General features: G+C 52.7%; 1 protein-coding gene across 6 annotated transcripts in view; it reads left to right on the forward strand.

Moving 5' to 3' along the window:
- PIGL (phosphatidylinositol glycan anchor biosynthesis class L) overlaps positions 1-20,671 on the forward strand; it is a 126,186-nt gene that overhangs the window by 100,329 nt on the left and 5,186 nt on the right. For 5 of the 6 annotated variants that reach the window (XM_031967858.1, XM_031967860.1, XM_031967862.1 and 2 more), the window contains exons 3-5: positions 1,506-1,596; positions 9,880-9,947; positions 19,201-19,232. In XM_031967858.1, coding sequence (XP_031823718.1) covers positions 1,506-1,596; positions 9,880-9,947; positions 19,201-19,232 — 191 coding nt within the window. Of the gene's footprint in view, positions 1-1,505; positions 1,597-9,879; positions 9,948-17,515; positions 17,896-19,200; positions 19,233-20,671 lie in introns of those variants that run through there. The other variant, XM_031967863.1, reaches the window with a different exon arrangement.

Raw genomic sequence — 20,671 nt, forward strand, 5'->3', positions numbered from 1 at the left:
TGGCTCCTGACTGCAAGGGAAACCAAGTGGGGAAAGGAGAGCCTCCACTGGACCACAGGATTTTGCTCATGATATTTATCTTACTTGAACTCTCCTCCCCATCTTCTCTGCCTCTGAATCCCCTTGTCCTTCCAGGGCCAGCATCCTTGAAGTAGAGCCCACGCTGATGTCCCAGAGCCTGTAAAACCAAAGTCTAGTGCCCGGTTCTGCTGCCACTGAAGGCTGAGCTGGAGGAGTTTCAAGTCCCTACAGCTAGGCTGGAAGCTCCTCATTAGGCAGGGCAGTGGGGGGCAGCAGGAGGAGGGCTGGCTTGGGAATTCCAGGCCCGCGTTTGAGGTTCCATCCCACCCTGCCCTCGCGGCCAGATTCTGCTAGATGACCTCTGGGCATCCATCACTCTTGACACCTCTGACTCCATGATCTCAGAACCTGTGCAAAACCAGGCTGGGCTGAGAGTTCTTCTGCCATGCATTAGCAAGCTGCGGTCTCATCGGGGGAGCCCTCCGAGCCGGCAGCTCTCTTATGGGGGGGTCACCCCCCCATTAGTGCTGGGGGGTTTGGGGACGAGACAGCCAGGCTTGGAACTGGGGAGACCTTGATTTGGGTCCCTAGCTGTGTGGCAGTGGGCAAGTCATTCTGTGCCACTCGTGGAAGCAGATAGATGTTGTACATGTGGGAGGAGACTGATGTATATGTGGAAAGAGACAGATGTACATGTGGGAGGAGATAGATGTACAGGTGGAAGGAGACAGATGTTGCACATGTGGGAAGAGACAAATGTTACACTGAGAGAGGAGACAGATGTTGTACATATGGAAGGAGACTGATGTATGTATGGAATGAGACAGATGTTATACAGGTGGAATGAGACAGATGTACATGTGGGAGGAGACAGATGTACGTGTGGAATGAGACAGATGTTGTACATGTGGAAGGAGACAGATGTTGTACATATGGAAGGAGACTGATGTACGTATGGAATGAGACAGATGTTATACAGGTGGAAGGAGACTGATGTTGTACATGTGGGAGGAGACATGTTGTATGTGTGGAAAGACCCCCCCCTGGGTGCTATACTGGAGAATACTGACTCCATGACCCCTCACTCAGCATCTTATGTTGTACATGACTCTCAAGGTGCGAGGTCGCAGAGAAGGTGGTGATCTGTGTTGATGGAGGAGCTTCCCTATTTGAGAGTTCCTACCAGTGATGACATAGGGTCAATCTCTGGCCTTCTTCCGGGTCAATCTCTGGCCTTCTTCCGATTGGCCGGTTTTCTGACACTGAGCTTCACTCAGTGACCTTGGGTGGGCTCTTCGACGAGACCCCAGACCGCCATGCTGAAAGGCTGCCCGGCTTGGGAGTATCTCCCAACCTACTCTAGGGTGATCTTTGGTGGTCTAGCCACCTCTTCACCACAGTGATAGATGAAGAGGGGGCTTCCAAAGGGCCTCAGCAAGGACTCCCCAGGACTCCACTCACTCTCCTGTGCTTCTCTCTTTCAGACATCTCCCAGATGACCCGAATGTTCAGTGGAACACAGAGCTCTTGGCTACCCTTCTCCTGAGGCACATCAAGGATAACCACATTGACCTGGTAACGTAACCCCAGCTGACAAAGCCCATGTTCACCCATGTGGGGTGTGTTTTGAATCTGGGATCCCTGAACTTGGAGCCAGCAGACCTGGCTCTGCCATTCTACTAGCCCAGGCACCTTCTTGGCCCTTCAGTTCCCTCAGCTGCAAAATGGAGATGATCACGTTGATCGTCCCAGGACTGTTGGGAGAGGAACGCCACAGAGCACCAGCCGTCAGTCAGTTTTGTGGCTTTTCACTGACTGCTGCTTCTTGCTTTCAGGCAGAGATCGGATCCCTCTGTCCGTTCCCTGGCTCTTAGTGGACGCTACTATAGCAGAAGGGTTCCCGATGCGTTACCTTTTTCCTCACTGGTTACATGAGCCTGGGCACTAATCACAGCTCAGTACAGTTGTGGTGACTAATATGTCTACAACGGCCTCTCAGAACATGTCAGACAGTCTCTAACACTGTCTTGTTTGAGCCTCAAAATAGTCCTATGAGCCAAATATCAAGGCACTGTTATGCCCATTTTATAGATGAGAAAATCAGGACTCAGAGAGGTGTCAGAGGTGGGATTTGCACTCAGGGCTTTCTGACTGTCTATTAACTGCTCCCCGACTGCGTGTCCCCCTCCCACTGCCTGCAGTGTTCTGCCAAAAGCAGATGTCCCCAGGATTTCCCCCAGAGCCAGTGAGGTCAGTGAGATACTAAGGAGGGTTACTTAGCCCACATTCACACAGTGCTCTCCTCACTACGAGCCGGTAGTTAGGGGAGGAGACAGAGGTGATGTTGGAGCCAGGCTCAGTCTGGTTGTCCACCGTGAGCCCCCACTGCCCCCAAATCCAGAGGGAAAAGCTGTGGGTTTGGGGGTGACCTTGCCCGCCCAGTCCAGCTCGCATCCCTTCCTGGAGGGCCGAAACAGGGTTGATTTTCACCTCCGGTGGCACAGAGCCCGGTTCCGTGGGGCTCCGATGCACATGTGATGGAATATTGCTCTTCCCTGGGGCCTGGTGTGGCTGGGTCAGAGCTCCCGGAGGCCCGGGAACATGTCCGATCTGCCCTTTGCACCTCCTGCCCGGGATCTTGCCGAGCAAGTGATGAAGAACTCTGCCCCTCGCTGCAGACCCTGATGGGAATCCATAAAGCCCAACACTCATTTGGTCTGCCCTGGAAAGGTCCTGCCCTCACTCGACTTCATTTGGCTGTAGAGTGTGACCTCCTGGTCTGAGCAAGAGAGTCATCCCAGGCTAAGTCCCAGTGTCCTCCTCTCCTCCCCGGGGATCCCGGGGTCACTTATCCCAGCATCACACCTGCCCTCGGGAAGCCCAGAACCACCGAGAAGAGGGCCAGACAGCTGACCCTGCTCCAATCCGACAGCCGTGTGGGGACCGAGAGGCACCGCGTAAATCACAGGGCACTGACGGGGCATGAAGCCGATGTCAGATCTAACGCCCAGAATCATTAGGGAAGCCATAAGGTGAAAGCCGTCACCAAGTGGCTAAAGAAAGGGTGCTCAGTGTCCGAGAGCTGGGGGTGCTGAGAGGGCTTGCGGTGTTTCCTCGGAGAATTGCAGGGTCATGGAGATCACTGAGCCAAACGCTACATGGAGGAGGGAGGAAAATGCCCATCTGTGATAAATAAACTTAAACTGCAAAGGAAAACAAAACAAAAGGCAGGTGACCAGGCCCGAGACGTGAGTCCTGGCCGAGTCACTTCCCTCAGGTTAAGTGACCAAAATGCAGTTTTGTCAATCTTTGTAAAATAAGGAGACCAAAAGCTAGGCTACGGGACCTGTCCCTTTCCCAGCACAGCTTGAAGATTAAATAGGATTTTTTAAAACATGTGCTAATGTCCTTTCTAACTGTAAATTGGGCGCACTCATACCGCTCCTCGCCGCCTTTCCTGGCCTGCACCCAGGATCACTGTGTGGAATCAGGATTCAGGAAGTGTATCCTGCTTATATGAGGAGTGTGCTCTCTGACCTGAGGCACCTCCCACATGGGATTCTGGGGGATACCCCAAAAGGGTCGGGAGTCTTTCCTTAATACCATCAGCTTGAGCCCCCATTCTGGTTCCTCCCACTGTTATCCCCTAGTGAGTAATGCCCCAGTTTTATTTGACTAATTAATATAATTTTAAAAAACAAAAACAGAAGTGTAACATCTCCCCCCCTCCCCAGCACTGGAAGGGCTCACTGTCCCCTCTTCCACCCTAATCTCTGGGGAACTAAGCTCAGACTTTGTTCAGTGGCCACCTCCAGAGGCAGCAGAAAGCTAGATGAGCTCTGTTCTCACTCTCCCCGGATCAGGGCCCACCACGGACCGCTCCCGGACTCCCGGACTCCAGACCGGCTTGCTCTCCTGCCCTTCCTTGTAGCCTCCCCCAGCTTCCTTTCCCTAAATGAAGGAGCCCATGTTGAGGCAGGCAAAGGACACAGGGCCCTCTTCCTGAGGCCCCATGTGGGTCTCAGATGGCAAGAGGGTTGGAGGCTTCTCCCCCGATCTGTCCCCTCTCCCTACATCACAGTCTAACCCAGGGAGAGGAGCCTCCTCCGAGAGACCCTGGCCGGCTATTACAGGTCTGCAGCTGTGGCAGACGCCGTGCTCCGTGGGGCTAGACCAGAGCTGCTTACAGAGCATCTACATGGGCTCAGAGCCTCTCCTGTACTGGGCCCCATGGGGCTAGACCAGAGCTGCTTACAGAGCGTCTACCCAGGCTCAGAGCCTCTCCTGTACTGGGCCCCATGGGGCTAGACTGGAGCTGCTTACAGAGCGTCTACACGGGCTCAGAGCCTCTCCTGTACCATGCTCCGTGGGGCTAGACCAGAGCTGCTTACAGAGCGTCTACACGGGCTCAGAGCCTCTCCTGTACCAGGCCCCATGGGGCTAGACCAGAACTGCTTACAGAGCGTCTACACGGGCTCAGAGCCTCTCCTGTACCATGCTCCGTGGGGCTAGACCAGAGCTGCTTACAGAGCGTCTACACGGGCTCAGAGCCTCTCCTGTACCAGGTCCCATGGGGCTAGACCAGAACTGCTTACAGAGCGTCTACAGAGGCTCAGAGCCTCTCCTGTACCAGGCCCCATGGGGCTAGACCAGAACTGCTTACAGAGCGTCTACACGGGCTCAGAGCCTCCTGTACCATGCCCCGGGGGCGCCAAAGGCTGCTTACAGAGCCCCACACGGGCCGAGCCCCCTGACCCCCCGGGGGGCGGGACCGAGCTGCACAGAGGCACCGGGCCGAGCCTTCCTTACCAGGGCCCCGGGGCTAGACCAGAACGCTTCAGAGGCCCTTACAGAGGCTCAGAGCCTCTCCTGTACTGGGCCCCATGGGCTAGACCGAGCTGCTTACAGAGCGTCTACACGGGCTCAGAGCCTCTCCTGTACCATGCTCCGTGGGGCTAGACCAGAGCTGCTTACAGAGCATCTACATGGGCTCAGAGCCTCTCCTGTACTGGGCCCCATGGGGCTAGACCAGAGCTGCTTACAGAGCGTCTACAGAGGCTCAGAGCCTCTCCTGTACTGGGCCCCATGGGGCTAGACCGGAGCTGCTTACAGAGCGTCTACACGGGCTCAGAGCCTCTCCTGTACCATGCTCCGTGGGGCTAGACCAGAGCTGCTTACAGAGCGTCTACACGGGCTCAGAGCCTCTCCTGTACCAGGCCCCATGGGGCTAGACCAGAACTGCTTACAGAGCGTCTACACGGGCTCAGAGCCTCTCCTGTACCATGCTCCGTGGGGCTAGACCAGAGCTGCTTACAGAGCGTCTACACGGGCTCAGAGCCTCTCCTGTACCAGGTCCCATAGGGCTAGACCAGAACTGCTTACAGAGCGTCTACAGAGGCTCAGAGCCTCTCCTGTACCAGGCCCCATGGGGCTAGACCAGAACTGCTTACAGAGCGTCTACACGGGCTCAGAGCCTCTCCTGTACCGGGCCCCATGGGGCTAGACCAGAGCTGCTTACAGAGTGTCTACACAGGCTCAGAGCCTCTCCTGTACCGGGCCCCATGGGACTAGACCGGAGCTGCTTACAGAGCGTCTACACGGGCTCGGAGCCTCTCCTGTGGATTTTCACAACCTTCCATCACCCACTGTCCCTCCACATGGGCTTCTCAATCTCTTCTCTGTGGGAAATTACATCAGAGGCTCTAGGAAGGCTTCCAGGAATGGACTTGTCGGCCAGCCCCTCACCACACATGTTCTATTAGCACTTGCTTCTTTTTCAAAATACTCCATCATTGCTTGTCCAAATGGCTAAAGTGACTTTTCAAAGGTCATACACTAGATTAATGGCAGAGTCAAGACTTGAACTCCCATCTCCTTCCTCTGGGCTCCTAGGCCATATTGTTCTAATAGAGGAGATAGACAAGGCTGTGCAGGTAGATGAAGGTAGCCCATGGAGACACTCTCTAAAGGTGGCAAAACCTTCAACGTGAATGAAGATTTCTTCTGAACATTTCAGTTAAATGTATTGTATGTTTCCAGGAGGCAAGGGCGAGGCAGGGCCGTAGAGTTGGCTTGGGATGGGGCGGGATTCCAGAAGCCAGGCTTACCTTGGGCTTAGGCAGAGGTTCCTAGTAAGGCAGAGAGAGGTGTTTCACCGAGCCAGACTAAAGCATGATTCAGCCCATCTACCTGAGAAAGACCTGAGAAAGCAGAGGGCTCGCGCAGGAGACAAAATGCTGCATTTGTCAAAAAGGAATTTGGATCAGAATCCTAGCTCTACGTTTTACTGCTTACGTGACCTTGGGAAATATAATCCATAAGCAATCCAACAAGTTTTACTTGTCTATAAACATTTGTTTTAAGAGCTTTTCTTTTCTTTGCTCTTCTTTCAATGGGTGGAGCAGGTGGGAAGTAGAAAAAGATAAATTTTAGTTGCAAAAAAATTAAAACAATCAGGAAGAGATATGTTTAAAGATAATCCAAAAAGCATTTATTTAAAAAAAAAAGTCTCCAAATGCTGGATACAAAGATCAAGCACGAAAATCATGGGTCCTCAAGGGAGTTTACTTTCTACTGGGGAGATGAGAGAGAGAGAGACAGAGAGACAGAGAGAGACAGAGAGACAGAGATAGAGAGAGAGAGACAGAGACAGAGAGAGAAAGAGACAGAGACAGAGTGTGAAGGCTGATGTGAAGCCCTTCAAGATATTCTTCCCATGTCTCATATTTATCCTTTTCATTCCCACCCCTCTGACATCATCTATTGTCTATACCATCATAATTCAACAAACATTTAATAAGTATCTACTGTGTGTAAGGCTCCATGCTAAGGCTATGGTATATAAACATTTTTTGAATGACAAGGATGAAAAAATGGAGGTGACGCTTGAGCTACATCCTGAAGAAGTAGAGGAGTTCTGTAAGGTCTTAAGGAAAAGGGAGTGCAGTCCAGGCATGAAGGGCCAAGAGGGCATGGAAGTCAGCATCTGGCAGAGGGCCCCATATGAGAAAGGGAGAGGAGTCTTGCCAAACCAGAGAGATCAGGAAGGGGAGAAACAAATTATTAGGCTGAGGCAAGATTGCTGAGTTCTTTAAGAACCAATCAAGGAGTTTATGTTGTATCCTTGAGTAAAGACTTGAGGCAAGGAGACCAGTTGAAAGGTCATTGCAATAGTCTAGGCCAGAGACTAGCCTCCAATGGTAGGAAGGGGGGGGGGGGATGAGGAGGAGGATCCTAGTCCATCTGAAGAATGGCGGGGCCTTTGACACAAGTAGAGAAGCTTGGAAGAATGGGGAAGGAGGCAAGGAAGAGTTGTGTTGTAGACACACTGGCATTAACAGGGCTTTGCTCCTCTTGCCAGTTCTGTCATGGGAGCCTCCTCTCCAGGAGGAGCCCACAGGCCTTCTGACTCCACTGATTTCATCGTACCTCCGGCCTCAGAGAGAGCTTCCATCAGAGAGGGGAGCCTTCTTGATTCAGAAGAGGCAGAGAGAGCACTTCTTGGACCTTAAACTGCTTTGTCCATGTTGCTTCAATATAAGGAGCTTCTCAAGAGAATGTTTGCATGGGAGTGTGTGTGTGTGTGTGAGTGTGTGTGTGTGAGTGTGTCTGTGGGTATGTGTGAGAGTATATGTGTGTGTGTGTGTACGCGCGCACAAGAAAAGTAGACTTGAAATCCAACAAGACCTGAGTTCAAAGCTGGGAGAATCAGCTTGATCTCTTCACTTGATCTCTCAGTCTCTGTTTCTTCATCTACAAAACTGCAATAACAGTAACTAACATTTCCTTGGAGGATGGAGAGAGCTGCTCGTGAGATCATTCCATAAAGCGCTTGAAGTGCTACAGACGTGTCGGGGATTATTACAAAGATTTTAAAGAGATGAAAAAATAGATGTGTGCAAACAGTAAGGAATGGAGACAAAAGAGTATGGTATGGGGAGTCTCAGAGTGTGGCCGGGTGATCCCAGGGTTACCCGAGATCCTTTCAGAAAGGATTCCACATCAGAACTATTTTCTTGATAATCCGGTAAATATCAGTAGGTGTGACCAACATAAAGAACGGCTCTGGGGGACCATCAATTATTTAAGAACGCAAAAGGCTCCTGGGAATTTTTGGCAAAGTTAACTAGAGAGCCAGCCTCAAAATCAGAAAACCCGCCTCTGTTACATACTGGCCGGGTGGTCCTGGTCACATCCAAGCAACTCTCCAGGACTCCAGAGTGCAAGCAAGTGGTGACCTGCATTGGCGAAGAGCCTTTCCTCGCTGGGAGTTCTCTGTACCAGCGAAGGTCCCGATGCAGTCCAGAGTGGGGAAGGAAGGAGAATACCAGGCAACAGGGGCCAGTGCACGCGGTTAGACACAGAGTGAACAAAGCAGAATTGGGAAAATGTACATCGTGCGTGTACGTGTATGTTATGCCCACAACTGCGTTATAAAGAGGTATGATAAGGACCAGGAAAAGTCTATGGGAAAAAAACAAATCAGAAGAGGCTGGAAACAGGGTGGCTCCGTTCATTAGATTGTACACATTTGTGATTTATTTGGCATTTGCATTTTTTGGTAACTTTTTTTTCATTTTGTATAATTTAACACCTGATTTTAATTGAATTGAATTGAATTATTGAGGCATTATCTGGATGCCCGCTCCTGGAGTTGTAGTGGGGATTGTCCTTCAGGCTTTGACCGGCTCAGAATAGCCCAGATGAGCCCCTGGCTCCCCCCCTTCCTCCTGGCTCTGAGGTCCTGGAAGCTCTCCCTGGTCACCCTTGCTCCCCCTGCAGTATCTCTAGGCTCTGTGGCCACCCACCTGAAGCAGACATCATTTTCTAGCTTGTGTTGGGCATTGGCGTGGCTAGCTGTCTGTCTGATTCGCATTCATCTCCTCCATTGTCCCCTGCATATATTAGGCTCTTGGTGTTTATGAGTCTCAGTTCCAGTGTCATCTTCTGTGCCTGAAGCACGCAGTAGGTACCCAATAAGGAGTTATTTCCTTCCTCTCCTGCCCATCTCGTTGGCCTTCGCCCCTGTCTCAGGACTTTGACTTTGTATCCTTAGCATTGACTTTGTATCCCCTTAATGTAGGGTGCTCTCTTCCAACAGGCTCTAAGCTCCTTGGGGGCAGGGGCAGTCTCATTTTTATCTCTGTCCCCAGAACCCTGTGACTTGCAATGATGAGTACGGATTGATCATAGTAATCTGCTGTTGGGAACAGAAATATTAGACAATATTTACAGGAATGAGGACATAAGGAGGCAGTAGAGTGATGGCCACCACTCTACAGGCAGGGATGAGTTCTGGGAGCAGCCCTGGGGGGCACGGATAATCCCAATTCTTCATTCCCTGCAGCCGGGGCCCAGCCCACTGAGGCACCTCCTGAATCCTCCCCAAAGGGGACCCATGTCCTGCCTGAGTGTACCCAAGGCATTTGGATTCCTTAAAAGCTGGTGCTGATGGTCTCTGGGTGGGAAGGGGAGGCTATTCCTGGCCCTTAGCTCACAGACCCAGCAGTGTACAGTCATTATGGCTGTCTTCAAAGAAAGGGTGTGGTTTTCATTCCCCTCCTAGAGGGTAAAAATGACCTTTTCCCAAGTCCCTTCTCCCCCCAACACAACTGCTTCCTGTCCTGAGGCCCAGTGGTCAGCACAGTATCTGTGAGAAGCATTTAGCCCCCATTCCATCCTGGTCACCCCCACTCCCATTCGTGGAACCCCAAAACTGGCCCCCATCGACCTCAGCACCCTGACTGGCCCTGGCCACCCACATCCCCGGCAATTCCTGGTAAAGTAGAGTGAAGCAGGTGTCTCCCCTTCCCCTTCAGCTGCCCTGCCCACCTGACTCCGGTCTGGCTTTCTCCACAGGTGGTGACCTTCGACAATGGCGGGGTGAGCGGTCACGCCAACCACATCGCCCTTTACTCAGCAATAAGGTAGGACGTGGGGGGGGGGGGTGCGCTTCTGGCAGTATCTCCATCCTCTCCAGGGCTGACCAGAGATAGGAGCCATGTGTGCTTGGGAGCTGAGAGAGGGGGTCGGGTGGGCCGGGGGAAAAGAAAGGTGGGGGAGGGCACTTCCTGCAGTGTCTCCTACCAACCAAAGCAAGGAGCCACCTGTGCTGGCAGGGGGAGGGGACCCAAAAGCCTCTTCTCTTAAGAGTAGGCTGGTCTAACCACAAGCAATTATAGCAATGGTGCCTTGGAAACCCAAAGCCACCTTTACTTCATCCTTTTTGGGGGTGGGGGAAGAGAACTGTAGCTGTGATTTCATCATGTAGGGAATTCCCAGTGAGGAAACTTCACTACCACCTGCTCTACAATCAGTAATGTTAGAGAGTTTCCTAGACACTGAGAGGTAGGTTAAGTGACTTGCCCAGTATCACCCAGTCAGTGAAGTACATGTTAGAGGTACCGGCTTGTACCCAACCTTTTCTGACTCCGAGGTGACTCTTTATATACCATCTCGATTACCTCTTAGACTAGGAATCATCAGAATTCCGGAGGAATTTTCAGAGTTTCCAAAAAATAACCATTAGTGCACATTATCTCTTTAGACTTTTGCAAAACACCTGTGACAAGATAGTGTTAGGATTATGATCTCAGCTTTATGGAGTCTGAAGTTTGGAGAAGTCACATGATGTGTCCACGGCCTTCTGGCTAGGAAGTGATCAAAAACAATACCCCAAGTCTTCTGACTAGTGAGTCAGGGCTCCTTCCTCTACAAATGGACATAACTTCAGATATTATTCTCTCTCTCTCTCTCTCTCTCTGTCTGTCTCTTCCCCTACTGCTCTCTCCCTTTATCATATATATATATATATATATACTATAATTTCTATATATTGAATATGTATACAATAAATAGTTATATATTATATACATATTCAATATATAGAAATTATAGTGTATAATATACTTACATATAATATGCATGTTATTGAAAGCATAAATTTTGTAGTAAATAACCTTTTCTAAAAGTTCTTTAATTCTGATGGCAAATTGTTTCTATGAAATACACTGATGGGGGCTCAGGAGCCACAGAACTGAAACCCATACACACGGGCTTATTTCTAAAACTCTTGAGTTGTAGTCAAGTGTCTCTCTGAGGAACAAATCTTTATAGAGTGACAGATAGATTGCTATTTTTCAGAAATGTCTGATTCTTTGTGACCCCTTTGGGGTTTTCTTGGCAGAGACATTAGAATGCTTGCCATTTGCCTCTCTAGCTTGTTTGATAGATGAGGAAACTGAGGGAAACAGGGATGAGTAGCTTGCCCAGTGTCACACAGTAGTGAGTGTCGAGGCGGTATTTGAACTCTGGTCTATCTGATTCCAAGCTCAGCAGTCTAGCTAATGGACAACATGGCTGCAAATGACTATTACCATTTTATAGCTGAGGAAACGAGGCTTGCAGCAGGTCACACAGCTTCTCAAGCCCAGATTCTATGACCTTCAAGCCCAGTGCTCTTCCCGTTATTCTACCCAGCACTGAGAAGCTACCACAAAGTGCCTATGCTCGATTCTTTGGGTACATGTACAAGCCGAGGGATCATCCTGGTCCCCGGGGATAAATAGGTGAGCCCAAACTGAGTCATAAAGAAAAAATAGAAATCTAGGCTGAAATTTATAGCAGTTCCCATGGAGACAGGAGTGTACTGAAGAGTATCCAACTTGGCTTTAGGAAAGTTCTGCATTTAACTCTTTTCAACTACTTGCTACGTGTGCCGCATGTATTTCTTCATATACACGTCATCCCCCCATTAGGATATAAACTTATGGCCCGGGACGGTTTTTGACCACATGGTGTTCCCAGCCCTCAGCCCAGGGCTTGACACATGGTAGGCTCTTAATACAAAGTTGTTCTTTGCTAAAATTGCTTCTGGCCTCTGATCTCTGTGCTCTTGGGCAAAGCGACCTCTGAACCACAAAGATGGTGATTCTTGGTTCTGGGTATTTCACGGTGTTATTTTAAGAAATGGGTTTTGAGGACCTTAAAGAGCTGTAGAGTTGAAGTCATTGTTACTCTCCAAATGAGTCCAGCGGGAGGACCAGGCTAGAAACTGGGCGATCAAGTTAGGTTAGGAGTGATGAAGGCCTTCCTGGAGGAGGGAGCCTCGGCTGGCATTGCCAGGCAGCGACCTGTTGAAGACAGGGGCTTAGGGGGTCAGGGTCTCCTTCCGAAGCAGCCCCGCGGCCTCAGCATCGCGGACAGCCAGAACGCCAAACAGAAAGTCAGACCAAGGGGCACTTTCCTTCCTGCCTGCCCCTTTTCCCAGGGGGCCTCCCTCCTCAGGAAGATGGGGATGTACCGACTTGTAGGAAGCCAAGAGTTAATTTTATCTGTAGGGCCCTTGGGTTTTTCATGGCTGGTTTCACAGAGGAAATAGAGCATGACCACATGGCTAAGGTTCCTGCCCTACACAGCTAGCTCGGCCTGCCATCTCCTGGGCTGGGGTGGCTGAGCTGAAGCCCTTTCCCACAGGCCTTCTCAGCAGACCCCCTTCTCCTCCCAGTGAACCGAGGGAATCTAACTGGCCTGGAGCCTGCCTCCCTCCACCGATCCCCCTGAAAGGGCAGCCCGCAGCCAACAGAGTGAGGGGAGACCCTGTGTAGCCTCTCCTCTCCCCCTCATCAATCCCTCCTCCACACAGCTTCCAAAATAGCCTTCCTAACCCACAGAGCCGGAGAAGGGCATGAAAATGTGCCTCCCTCCTTCCTCCATAGAGGGGGAGACCTGCGGCTCTGGAGGACTGTGTCTGCTGTCAGAATGGCTGCGCTCCGTGGGCTTGGCTGGCCTGATGAGGGACTGATCGGCTGAGGACCACAGTGTCCAGGGAGGCTGGGAGGAGAGGCTGAGGCGCTAAAATCTTAAGCAGCTTTGAGATTTTGGTGTTTTTTTTAAGGAAATTGACGATAAATGACTTGCCCAGAGTCACACAACAGCTTTGATTTTAACCTAGAAGCAATAGGGAGCCACTGGAAGTTTTTGAGTAGGGAAGTACCACAATCAAATAAATCACTTTGGTAGCAAATTGGGGTCAGAGCGTCCAATCAGGGCACTTGGTCCTAGGATATTTGGATCAGGACCTAATCAATTGTGATCCAGCCTTGTAGGTAAACCCCGGGAGGGCTGCATCCCATGAGAGCCAGTCTGGAGAGCTCGGCCTTCTTCCTGCTCTCTGCAGGCCACACATGCTAATAAGAGCTTTCCCAAACCAATCATCTCCAGGGCCAGGAACTTTTGAGTTCCAGATTTTTTCCCTTCCCCCTACCCCCCACTGAGAATGGAAGTGATTTGATATAGGTTATACGTGGGAGCTCAGGCAAAGCACCTCCATCATACTCGTGTAGTAAAAGAAAAGCTTGCCTGCCTGGCTTTGAGGTGAGGGCTTAGGGGCGTGGAGCGCTGCAGACACACGTCAGATTTGGTTGATTTGCCGCCAATCATGCTTTTCGGCCTTATTTTCCACTGTTATTCCCTGATGCAGAGATCCCACTTTGAGTGGACAGAGTGTGGAAGGGAGAGGGACAGACTCCAAAATGAAGGTGATAGAAAAACAAAGGTCTCAAAGTAGAGGGAGTCAAGTGGCTGGTCCTGAAGATCTCCCCATTTCCCCGGTAGAGCGATGGCCTCGGCCCGGCCGCGGGTCTGTCAGATGCTCCAGGCGTCATTTGGGGGAGCTCTGGGCTCACTCCCCATGTTGGGCACATCTAGTCTGCTGGCGGGCAGGGGACCCCCCCAGGTAGAGCCCTGTATCTCCACCAAACTCAAAGTCCCTTAGGTTTCTCACAGACCGGCTTTTCTCTTCCTTGCTACCGGTTGACATTGGCTCCGTTGGGCAGAGAGAAGGCTGCATTATGGAAGATAGTGGGCCCTTCCTCCCCAGTCCTGCACTTCCCCCAGACTGGGGGAACATGGGATAGCCTGGAAATAGAATGACTGGAGAGTCGTTTTTATCTCCAGCTCCAGACTCCCTATGAATGAAGATTCTTAGTTGTTTCCCCTGAAACAAAAATGCTTCATTAATACCATCACCATTGAAAGGGTCACATTAACGAGCACCTTTCCTGGAACCTGGGGGGAGCTCTGGGAAGGAACACCATGGAAGCTGCTGAGGGGCCGAGGAGAGCATGACACAGCTCCTGCAGAAAAGCAGCTTGAGAATTATGCCCCACCTGGAGCAGGTGGGCGCAGTGGAGAAAGCCAGCTTCAGAGTCAGAATGACTGTGACTCGAGTCCTCTGGTGACCTCGCTGGGTGACCCTGTCACAGCCTCCCAGTGACAGCTGGCAGCTCTCTGAAGCCATGAAACTAAGAACAGGGACCAGTCTACGTCGGTGAAGATAGTCTCCATGCTGGGAGAGCCTCATAACTATGACAGATCCAGTTAAAGGGGAAAAAATGGGTGCTGATAAAAATGTTCAGGATAATGTCTCTGAAGTAAAGGAGATGGGGTGGATCCGTGCTAAATATTTAAATGTGAAAGGGACATGGAGCACTGTTAAGCAGGGAGAGCTTCCTAGTGAGGGAGGTTGAGGTTGGACTTTGAATAGACACTAGTCCTGATTTCAGAGAGACGGCGCCCAGAGCGTCACGAGGTGGAGGCCTAGGAACAGACCTGGCAGGGTGTGGCAAGCCTGGGCTCTGGAAGGCCTGGCTCTGGGCAGAGCTCCCCCTCTAACTCAAGACTGCGGGCTGGTCCTTCCCTTTCCCGGGGCCCCGCTCTCTTCCTGTGTAAGATGAGGGGCTGGACAAGGGGCTTCCAGGGGTTTCCTCCAGCCCTGATGTTCCATGATTCCCCTAGGTGGGAAAACAAGGCAGGGAGGAGCTCCAAGGAGGAAGCACAAGGGCAGAGGTTAGCTATGGAGCAGGGAGAGCCGTGGCAGCCCCACAGATAGTCTGGAACATGCTCAGGGCTCCCCTAGAAAGGAAACCCCGAGGCATCCAAGATGAGTTGTTCCACAGGACAAGGTCCAAGGTGGCAGCAAGAGAATGGGGAGCTCTGACTGACCAGCAGCATCTGGGGTGAGGTCAAAAGTCTTCCAAGCTTCCACTAGGAACATCTTTTTGCACCACAGTGCAGAGAGCATCAGGCCTCAGACACTGACTGGCTGTGTGACCCTGCACAAATCACTTCACCCTTTTTGCCTCAGTTTCTTCTATAAAATGAGTTGGAGAAGGAAGTGGCCACTACAGTATCTCCGCCAAGAAACCCCCGAATGGAGACACAGAGAGTCAGACACAACTAAAACGACTCCACAACACAGGACTCTGTGTCCCGGGATCTTGGGAAGGAAGTGTGGCCAGTTAGGGGGTGCAGCCGACTTCATTCGTTTCAAGCTTCTGCTCAGTGGCTCAAGGCCAGCGCGATTCCGCCCTTCTGGGCCCTCTCCCCCCTTCCCAAACCTTGGCCAATAATTCTCTAAACACAAGATTCCCGAAATGGCCTGAGTGAGCGCAGCCACCTCTCCCCTAGTTGGAGCTTCTCCAGGAAAGCGTTCCAGGGCCCTGGAGATGATTGGTTTGGGAAAGCTCTTATTAGCATGTGTGGCCTGCAGAGAGCAGGAAGAAGGCCGAGCTCTCCAGACTGGCTCTCAGCCCTTCCTGGGCTAGAAGGAGACTCCAGCATGTGTCCTTTGGTATCTTGTGGGAAAGGGGCTCAAGGAGCGCCGCCAGATATGGAAAGACCTTCTCTGGGGAGAGCTAAAATCGCCCTCTCTCCCGTAGGAATAATAGCTGACACTGAAGGTTTCATATGAGTTACTTGACATACATTACTTCATTCGGTCTTCACAACCACTGGGAGGCTGTCGTTATCCCCATTAGACAATTAAACCAATTTGGGGAGAGGTTTAATTGACAAATCCCAGATATCATAGCCAGAGAGTACTTGAGGAAGGATTTGAACTCAGATCCTCCAATCAAGGATTCTATTCATTACGCCACATAAGGAAGGATTGAAAGGATGTGCTCAGCCAGAAGTTAAAGAGCCCACAGGGCTTGTGTCCAGGCACATATTGCCTGTTCCAACATCAAGTCACAGACAGCAGTAAATACATGTCTTTTCCCCTTCAATTTACATTTTATTTCTTCCCAATGAATAATTTTTATTTATAAGCTTTTAAACATCTTTTAAACCTTTCCACTATACTTTTACCTATTGTCTCCTTCTTTGGAGCAAAGAAAAAAATTGAGCAAAGCCCACTCAATAAAGGCTGTGACAGAACATATGACCCTATGCTCTACTTCCTCCTACCCCAACCTCTCTCCTAGTGGAAACACTTTGCTTTCTCTTTTCTTTATGACTCCCAAATTATTGAATGAAAAGAATTAAATGCCTACTAGGTATCGAGCATTATTCTAGATACTGGGACTCATAAACAAAGGTGAAAGCCGCTTACACTCCCACAGAGAGACAACACTTACAGGGGGGTCACGGTCTGGAGAATGGGACGGTAGGGCCATACATTGTCATTCCTTTCCCAAACCAAGAATAACTTGGATCAAGTCCTGCTCCCAGAGTAGGAGGTAGATGGGGAAAGGGCCAAAAGCATCAATGCAAATGGCGCCAGGAAGGATGGATAGGAGGCATGGACTGTGGCCAGCTAGACGGAATCAGTAACTGGTCAGTCAAAATCAGCTTTGGGGCAGAGTTCCAAGCGTCCTCCAGGACACTTCCCACCTCCTTAGGGCCGCCTCTGGGGAATAGAACGCGGGCAGCTGCCATCCCTGTGCTCCCTCATCATTCTGCCATCCCTCTCTCTCTTGGCCTTTTTGACTGCAAGCATAAATTAACCCAGAGTGGTACTTTGTGACTGGACCAGGGAGTTAGGACAAGGGGCCTACGGTTACCCCCTCTGGGGAACAGGAGCTTCCCCAAATAGCACTTCCGTATGTTCTGTGACCCACTTGGCCCTGGCTGGCTGCTGGACAAAGCAATTAGCCGAGGACAATCTGGGGAACCCGAAAGCCTTCTTTGCATCCCCTTCCCGCTCTCCCGCCCCTCGGCACACACAACACACACACACTTTCAGGGCCTCGGCTCCCAGCGCCGCATCCAACGTTTGCTTTCTAGAGGAGCACGCTACTTTACATCTGTGTCTCACTTGATCCTCACAATCTCCCTGTTGTCCTCAGGCCAAACACTGGAAGTAGAAAGTCAAAAGGCCTGCCCCCCTCCCCCGCCCCCCCAGCTCCCACAGCTCCCAGAGCGCGGGGACAGCAGCCGCAGAAGGAACTGGAGACGTGGAGCAGAGCGGGGCACTAGCTTCCGGGGGTGCAGAAAGGCTTGTGGAGCAGGGCGGACCTTAGCTGGGACTTAGGAGAGCCAGAGCTGGCAGCAAGGACGGAGGCCACAGGACGGAATGCCAGGGGAGTAAAGCTAAGACTAAAGCAAAGGAAGGGCTTTGAGGGGGAGCAGGATTTCACATCTGATCCTGGAGGTGATAGGGAGCTACTGACAGTCATTGAGCAGGGGAGTAACAGTCAGGTCTGCTCTGCAGGAAGGTCACTTGGAGTAAACAGTGGGCTGAGGAGGGAGAGATGAGGCAGGAAGTCTGGTCCACAAAGATCCATATTGAAGTACGTATCAAAGTGACGCCCAAGCATTTTCTTCAGCCTCTCGGGTTACTCTCGCCATCTGAGAGGAATCTCAGGTTCAGACCCTCCTCCTGGTAGGAGGCCCACGTTCTTCCCATGAGGGACCCCGGCTCCTTGGCTGAGCCAGCTTTCAAGCAGACCCCCCTTGGCCCTGGGCTCCCCTCTCCCTCTGGCTCTCCAGGAGTTCTTTCTCCCTTTGTTTCCTCCCCTTCCCGGGGTTCCGGCTGCTGGGAGCATGTGCCTCGATTTCCCATCTTGTATGCCCTTGGCACTCACCCTAGGGAGAGCCCCTCCCTCATGCTTGTGGCCCAGGGTGAGAGCGGGGCAGGCCAGGCGGGCCCGGTGGCAAGCTTCCACCCCTTCCTTGTGCCCAGCTGATTGGTTCAGAGATCCCGGGCGGAGCGTTTGGGAGCCTTTGCCCTAGATATGGCACCAGAATGGATGCGGGCCCAGGGTCTGGAGACTTGGGATCCTGTAGTTATGGGGATACGGGCAGTCCTGGGTGAGAGCTGTCCTGGTTGGGAGGGGGGTGAGGGGAGGGCCCGGCTGCCCCCCAGGAAGGGCTCAGCCCTTTGACTCATCCCCTTGTAGCCCTCAGTTTCCAAAGCTGTCAGATGGAATCAGGCGCACCTTTTTACTGTGGCTACAAAAAGAAAAGGACCTACTATGGTAATAATCAGCTAAACAAGGATCTGTAGGTTTCTCCAGCAAGACGCCCTGCTGAGCCGGGGGCTCGGACACCCCATGGCTGACATCCCTCATTGGAGGGAACCCCTGGGGCGGGAGCTCCCCCTCCCACTCAGATCACGGTCTGTAGGTTATAGAGAGGGAGCCAGCAGGAGCCCGGAGGCCAGCGGGACCAGACCTCTCTGACAGATGAGGCACCGGAACTCGAACCCGGGCCCCTGACTGACTGGATTCCCACCCACCTGGGCTGCAGCAGGGACCAAGAGCAGGCCAGAAACCCCCGACTCCCTGAGCCCGGGACGGGTCCTTGCCTCCCTTCCCCCCCACCTCAGGTGCTTAGAAAGCCAGAACGAAGCAGGACACGTCCTCTCCCCTCAAGGAGTGTGCATCTTTTGCGGGGTGAAGGACGGGGGGAGCGAGGGAGGGGGGGAGCCTGGAGAGACTGAGGGGAAATGTGGGGAGGAAGGAGCCGCCCTCAGGGGAGGTCCCGGCCGGGGCTTCCTTTGGGGGCCCTCAGCGAGACACAGAGCCACAGCGGGGGGACACGGGCTGGGAGCCCCGTCTGTCTACTGCATCATGTGAAAAACTAGATCTTTAAAAACGTACAGAGAGATTCTTGTAACAAAGGAAGGTATTTCTAAATGGGAAGCGGCGCCCAGAGCCATGGGGTGGTCAGTCGGACTGGGTTCAAGTCCTGCCCCCGACGGGGCCTTATCCCACGGTGTGACCCTGCGGCCCTTGGCCTCTGACCCCCACAGGCGAAGCTCCAAGACTTCAATTGTAATTAGGAGCTCCCTGTGCTAAGGAAACTGTGGTGGGGGGCAGGGAGGGGGGTCTCCTGATCCAAATGTAAGGTCAGTCCTTATAGAAAACTTACGCTTGGGTCTCCTTCCCTCTCCAGGTTCCTGCACTCCACGGGAAAACTGCCTAAAGGTAAGGTCAGCCCCTGCTGCTGGGCTCAGGCCCACCGGTTGGTTAGCTAGGAGCCCTGGCCAGGGTCAGCAGCGGACCCCTGGCAATCAGAGGGGTCCCCCCGGTCGCCCCCTCCATGTTTCTGAAGCTTGTGTCTGCAGGCCCAGGGCCCGTCCTGAGGCAGAATCATAGAGGGCCAAACCTGGAAGGGGCCCCCAGAGATCAGTCCCCGGCCTTGGCTAAAGAGTCGGCCTCCAGCCCACGGCCTCCAGCCCCCTCCGCCCAGGCTCCGGCTGTTGGTAGGGGACCATGGCAGTGGCAAGGAGGGGAATCAGTCAACAAGCTGCCTGCTGAGCTAGGCCCAGGCTCAGGCTCCAGGGAGGACATGTCAGGCCGGGGAGAATGTCAGGCCGGGGAGGACATGTCAGGCCAGGGAGGACGTCAGGCTGGGGAGGAGTGTGGATTGTAAGAAGTACGGAGAGAAGCCACGGGAAATGCTGGGCTTTGTATGGATGGGGCTGCTTGCCCAGAGGGCCGAGCTTCCCAAGGAGCTGTGCAGGGGGCTTGCCCAGAGTCCTGGGCACCTCCCCCGGGCCTGGGAGAGGCTGATTCTTTCTCCCTTTGGGATCTTGAAAGGAAAAACCAGAAATTGGAGGCTCTGAGCCCCCTGGCCTAGAACCCGTGAGCCGGGCACTGTGGGCACTGCCCTCGCCCGGGAGGAGTCGACATCTTCTGGGGCAAGGCTGGAAGGGCCCGAGAGGCCATCGTGGCCGACTCCTTCATTCCAGAATGGAATGCTTGTGAGGGGCCTGCTGTGCGCAAGGCCCTGGGGATGCAAAGTTCAGGTGAAAACCCATCTCTTGAGGACTTCCCAGGAAGCCCACTGGCTCTGAAGGGCAAGCTCTGGAAGCTGATCCAGGCCCTCCCCTCCCCCCCAGGCCCTAATCCAGGCCGTGGAGCTCCCACCCAAGATTCTCTTCAGTTCCTTTGGCTCCCAAACCAGGGGCCCAGGCTCTCGTGTCCTGTAGCCAAACTGACCCGGGCACGGACCCCGGCTTTCTGCCTCCCCACGGAGCACTCACTCTGCCCAGGACAGAGCCCGGCAGCCCCGAGGCAGCCGCACACAGTTCCATGGGGGTCCCAGGTCTACACGGGGCATTCCTTCGAGGGGTCACGCAGGACAGGAGGGCAACGTACCCATCCTGACCCTGTGTGGCCCTGGTCAATGCAAAGCAACTCCTCACATCCCTGACCCGTCGGGGCAGAACGAACAAATCAGAGGCAATGACTGGTCCCTCGGGACCACCTGCCCTCCCTGGTCCTCGGTCCCTCCTGTGCAAGATGAGGGGGTGGCCTGGTCTCTGTGAGGTCCCTTCATGCCCCAGCTCTAGTGATGCTGCTGGACCAGGCCAGGGGAAAGTGTCTGCGCTGAGCCCCGTCCGGGCATCCTCCCTCCATCC

The sequence above is a fragment of the Sarcophilus harrisii genome, chromosome 4 (assembly GCF_902635505.1).
Source record: "Sarcophilus harrisii chromosome 4, mSarHar1.11, whole genome shotgun sequence".
In the NCBI taxonomy this organism is placed as follows: Eukaryota; Metazoa; Chordata; class Mammalia; order Dasyuromorphia; family Dasyuridae; genus Sarcophilus; species Sarcophilus harrisii.